The sequence below is a fragment of the Danio aesculapii genome, chromosome 2, assembly GCF_903798145.1.
Source record: "Danio aesculapii chromosome 2, fDanAes4.1, whole genome shotgun sequence".
Taxonomy (NCBI): Eukaryota; Metazoa; Chordata; class Actinopteri; order Cypriniformes; family Danionidae; genus Danio; species Danio aesculapii.
The window spans coordinates 29320892-29327037 of NC_079436.1; the positions used below are offsets into that span (position 1 = coordinate 29320892).

General features: G+C 37.3%; 1 protein-coding gene across 1 annotated transcript in view; it reads right to left on the reverse strand.

The window, feature by feature from the left end:
- The window catches only part of c2h10orf67 (chromosome 2 C10orf67 homolog), a 32755-nt gene extending 31927 nt beyond the window's left edge, over positions 1-828 (reverse strand). Inside the window, exons 1-2 of the mRNA XM_056465199.1 lie at positions 736-828; positions 459-579 (exon numbers count right to left, since the gene is read on the reverse strand). Coding sequence (XP_056321174.1) covers positions 459-579; positions 736-821 — 207 coding nt within the window. The 5' untranslated portion in view covers positions 822-828. The remainder of the gene's footprint in view (positions 1-458; positions 580-735) is intronic.
- Between the last annotated feature and the right edge of the window lie 5318 nt (positions 829-6146).

A 6146-nucleotide genomic window follows, 5' to 3' on the forward strand; every position in this document is an offset into this window, starting at 1 on the left:
TTTTAATGCGGCCATCACATGAATGTAAAGGAAGTCTTTACCATTCTAAAGTGTGAGTGATAGAATTAGAACATGCATTTAGAGCACTTATTCAGCCACAAGCCTGCTAATCAATATGTTTAACTCTGCAGGCTAGAGGATTCCTTGTGAAGGCACTGTTCTACACCACAAAGCCACCATATGCCCTCTCAGCGGGTGACCTGGGCAGCCCACAGTGAGCCACTCAGAGCTAAACTTAACTAATAAGATGAAAAGCCAGCAGCATGAATGAATTCACCCAGTGTATCTAGCGGAATGCACTGACTATCCGCGTCTTTTTGAAAGCAAAACAAACTGGCATTTATAACGTTTAAGCTTGACTGACAGCGACAGATTACTTCCTATGTTTGTGGTTAAAAAAATTAAGTACTATGCAGAGATTAAAGTTGACTATTGATGTAACTACAGCAGACACTGACCTTCGTGAGCTCGTCGGCGTTGGCAGCGAGAGTTTTTATATTTGGCAGCTCTGACTCGTCGGTTTGAATACAGCCATCTTGTCCAAACAAACCTGTCCTCAGCTGATTTGACAGAGAATACCTGACGAGGCAAAAAGAGCGCGAAGAACTTTGGAAGATCATCACAGTTCACCAGCAAAACTTGAGCTGTTGGTCTTGGTTCTGGTCATAGACAACTTTACATGCTTGTTTAAAAGGTAATGTTAGTTTAAGCAACAACATCAACAAAACGTCTTACCGATGTATTTCCTCAATCTCGTGTGAAATCAGCGCATCCTCGGCTTCATCCGCAATGCTATCGATCCTCTTTTCGACTGCGTCCATGTGTGATAAAGTGCTCTGGCCCAAAATATGCCTAATGTTGTACAGATTTCTGCCGTGCAAAACGGTTGCTGTAGCAACAGTAACTCAACAAAAAAGTAAAACGACTCCCTCTGCAACCTGAGCCGAGCTGGACTCGAATAACATACTGTACTTACACGTTTAGTAATAGTTATGCCCCATATTAAAGTAAATTCATTGCGTTTTACATTGTAAATATTCTATTTTGTGCAAGCAAGTTATCAAGTCTATTTTCTTTAACCTAATGCCACCCAGTATTGGACATTTTGTTTGTTTTATGTTTTTTCTCTCTTTTCGTTTTTTTGTAAACTTCATGTATCTCAAAAAGAGCACATGCGCAATGCTCTTGTAGTAGTAACCGTGCACGGGGCTTCAGCAGCTAGGTTGTTGCTAGATATGGTTGCGGCCTGAAGTTAACGAGAATTATTTATGTTATTTATTATCTTTTCCCAATTATTGTATTTTATTAACGCCTACCTCCACCCCAACCCTAAACCCAACCATCACAGTAATGTAAAAACAGCAGTTGTACAGAGTATTATTTATGCTATCTATTAAATTACACAATAAATGGTATTTTTTAACGCCTACCCCGACCCCAACCCTAAACCCAACCATTACAGTACTGTAAAAATATTAATTATTGTTATACAGTGTCATAAAAAATGCTACTATAATTGATGTACATATCGCACTTCCGGCCGGCTACATATGCGATCTAGACTTTTCCGATGGCTAGCATCTTCCTCTGCTTTTGGGCGCTACCGCAGGTGCTTTTGATGGAGCAGAACGTTTCGTTGATATTGTGGGGAGAACTTGCAAAAAAATATTTATGTAGATTTGGCAAGCTGAACATATTCTGTACTGTACTGGAGACACAGCATAGAGAAGATTGATTGACAATGGCAGAACACAATGCGTGGGGGAAAAAAAAGCATGTCAAATTGCACGAAAAAACCCTGTGAAACTGCGAGGCCGAGAAAATTAAACCGGACACTACCAAATCATTAAATGATTGTGATAAGATTGTTTCCCATTTTGGGAGGGGGGGAGTACTAAAATTTGAAGAGAGAGATAGAGAGAATGCTTGAGGGAATAAGCTGCACCTTTTAAGGTTTTGCGATTGATACAATGCACTTAGCCTTTTACAAACAGGCTTTGGCTAAATGAGCGTTGCCACTATGCCACATGACACAGGCCACACACATTATACAAAAGTAAATAAATCACACAACTTGTGCTATAGATGCAAATGGGGTGAATTCCGCACTTTCAAAGCAAACACATTATACATTAAGCATCATGGTCGGAGATAGCCTCTTTCATGTGGTTGCATTGATTGGATGTAATTTACTCGAACAAAAACTTAATTTCGAGTATGGTCTACATATCATTAAAGTAAACAACAAATCATTACAGTATAACAGCTTGGTGGCAAAAGCAGATTTGATGTTCATTTTAACAGCACAAATCCCCACAAATTGGGCACAAACATACGACACTGGAACAAGTGACCTTCTTGCTTTGAGGCGACAGTGCTAACCACTGGGCCACTATGTCACCCCCTCTCAGACACCAAACCAGCACAAAAGTAGCACAAATAAATGGCATAGTTTTGGGGATATTTATGAGGTGCCAGCTTCACGGATGTCAATGACACTTAAAAATAAGTACTAGTTGCATAAGCATAAATGCAAATTTTCTAGATTAAATGTTAAAACAACTTGCCATATTAGTTGACTGTGTCAAAATTATCAATTAACACACAGGTAAGTCATGACAATGTCAACATGGCAAGTGTAATACATCAAAATTTCATTTAGACTGCCCATATTCATAATAACCATTTGAAGTGGATCAAAAACATTTATTAGGGTTGTCCTAAAACCCATTAAAACAAGTTGTCTTAAGAACAAAATGAGTACACATTTTGGTTTTAGGACAGTCCTAATAAAAGTTTTTGATCCACTTCAGTTGTTGACTAGTGTACAGAATATACTCTTTTTTTAACAGTTAACAGAACAATGATTACATTCAAATATAACACCATACAGTTCTTAAAGGTGCAGTAGGTGATCTGCCAAAATGCAAACTGGTTAGCATAATATCATTGAAACAGAGTCTCACCCCTGCTGTCCAAAGCCATGCCTCCTGAAACACGAACACACACCTTAAAGATGACAGTAGAACCCACTAGATCATGTCATTCGCCAGTTAAAAAACATTATAGTACTTTATAATATTACAATTCCGAATGAAAAACTGTATTATATCTAGCAGGTCTTCAGTTGTGTAGCAAGCAAAACTTGTCATAATGTGCAATATTTCATGCATTCAAGGATCGCTGGTCTCACTCTCTCATGCCCTTTGTCCTAAAGCAAGCAGTATACTGTATGCTTAGTGGTTGGCTGGCAGGGTGCAGGAATTACGCTTATAACTAAGCCATCCTTGCATGCTATTTCAGACAGAATATTCAAAGTAGCATGGTAAACAATATAGAGACTGTGTCACAGGTTGTCATTGTTCAAAAATGAACCAATGTGATGTGGATATATAACCAACTTCACTTCAGTAAAGCAGGCTAGGCGGAATAGCGCTATTTGCCTATGGTTTGTTGTTAATCTAAATAAAAATCTACATTATCGATGCTGTAAAAGGAACTTTATGAAACTGAATAGTCACATCAATCTTTCGCTGAAATATTTCAGTGGCTGAACAACACTTCTGTGCATATCACCCATTCGTAACAACAAAATCTACATCAGCTTTGTGTGACTTAAATAGTTTTAAAACATAACATTACCTGTCTAAAAGAAATACTTCAGCCATGGTGTCATCATTCCTCCAGCATGAAAAAGTAACTCCAATATTGATTCAGGATTTTTAAAAGGTCTGATTAAGCATTTGTTTTTACAGCTGTCACTATCTCATGTGCACGTGAACTCAGCGTGCGTGCACCCACAAACCGTGGATCTGCATGAATGGCTGTGCAGATGTACACATCTACATTTGTTGACAGTTTGGGCTAATTATCAGAATTATGGGAATAGGCCTGACCAATTTTAATTGGATGAACATGTTTTAGTCTTACGCCTTACCCAGAATATAAAAATACATAATTATACATTTATATAATTTACTTTAATCATTACTAATTGAATGTGAAGAGACTTTCAAGCAGCACAACAAAAATGTATCTGAAGACAATCACCTAAAGCACATTTAAGCAGAATGCGTTTTCACTCAAAAAAAACAGATTTTTTGCTGTTCAATCTAAATAATCAACCTAAATTTGTAAAAACAATTGGGCTAACTTAATTAATTTGTGTTGGGACAACATGAAGAAGTTGTGCAGAACTCAACATTTTTAGTAGTAGCATAGCACGTTACTTCAACCAAAAAACAAAACTTCTTTTAACCCTGAGAGATTAAACAAACTCATACTGAATCTTGTTGTTAGCAAATCACATAGACCCATGAAACTATAAGTGAAATTCACAAGCCTATTACACTTGATTAGTTCTCAACAGCTTCACTAATTCACCCCGACAGCTAAATCTCTGTTTATTAAGCAATTCTACTTCGTTCACATCTCAGACTGAAAACAGACAACAGCAGATTTTAAATTAACCGCCTCCTTAATATATATTTTGGGGGCTGTTGTGCACTTTCGTGTCTGTAATCACAAAAGCCCACTCTTCATTTTCAGACAAGGAAAAGTCTATTAAAATAGATTAGTCTGCCGTAGTCTGTCTAGATGGCATAATCTCTTTGAGTCTGCTTGAAGGGCATAATCCCTGATACTGAAATATACTCCTCTGCGTGGTGTAAGCCGTATAGCCTGAGTGAAGCAGCCACAACAGCAGACTCTAGGTATGTTTCCTCCCCCTTTTGGAGGCCGCGTTGCTTCTACTGTAAGAGTCTGCCCCGAGGCAAGCCAATATGGCCATTTAATTAATCTGTGCTGTGCTCTTCAGTCCAGCAAAGAGCTAATAGTGGTGATAGATAGATAAGTTTTCACTAGAAATTTCTGATCGTCATTTTGTATGTGGTGTAAATCAGTTTGTTTTGTAAAGTTGTTCTAGAAGGCGGAGAGTCGAGAGGGTTAATGATGATGATTAGTGACGTGTGCATCATTGAGTGTCAGTCAGGCGTAAAGTGAGAGCAACCGTCTTTGGATGTGCTCGTTTAACGCACATTTCCTAATGAAGGGGAGAAGGACAGAATAAATGTCTGTTTCTATTTCTTGTACTTCAGAAGCATTGTAAGCTTGAGAAAGATGTTATATTAAAATTGAGTTTACACATTTACATTTTTATGAAACATAATGTGAAATATCACCAGACTAACGCAGTATCATCCGTGTTTATGGTGTTAAGGTGTACATTTTGTCTATTCATTTATAAAAAAAGTACATTATATGACATTGCTGTAAAATACTCTGTAGTTTCAGTACAATTTCAAAACAAAATGCTTAAAGATTTAAACCTAAACCATTTTTCGATATCTTAAAATTGAATCTTGATAGTTTCCTATTGAAAAATAAATTATAAATCTACAAAAATTATTACACAATATACATATTTACACACAAAAAAGTTTTTATTCACTGCCAATTTACTATAAACTCAACAATTACACAATTCTTTAAAATATGTATAAATGTTTGATTAAAAAAAATTATTGTGGATATTTATATTCAGGGGCGACACAGTGGCTCAGTGATTAGCACTGTCGCCTCACAGCAGGGTCGCTGGTTCAAGTCCCGGCTGGGTCAGTTGGCATTTCTGTGTGGAGTTTGCGCATGGGTGAATTGAATAAACTAAATTGTCCGTAGTGTATGTGTGTGAATGAGAGTGTATGGATATTTCCCAGTGAAGGGTTGCAACAGGATGGGCATCCACTGCGTAAAACATATGCTGGATAAGTTGGCGGTTCATTCCGCTGTGGTGACCCCTGATGAATAAAGGGACTAAGCCGAAGGAAAATGACTGAATTAGGAATTTCTATTGTTTTCTTGTTGAACTTCATAACTCAATTTTAAAATAATAATCTATTAATTTATAATAAAGCAGTTTATTATGGGTTAAATCAGGATTAAAATACTCTTTTTTTTAAGCATGTTTTTTCCTTCTAGCATTTTAATGCCATCTAAATATAACTTCACAGGTCTGTGTCATAATCATGGGGCAGGCATAACTTTACAGAACATTGGAGGGTATATTTTTAAAGCCAGGTCAAGCAACAAATTCCCTAAGACGTGGCCCACCAGCTGACAATGAAAATCAGCCCTAATTCATTTAGTGT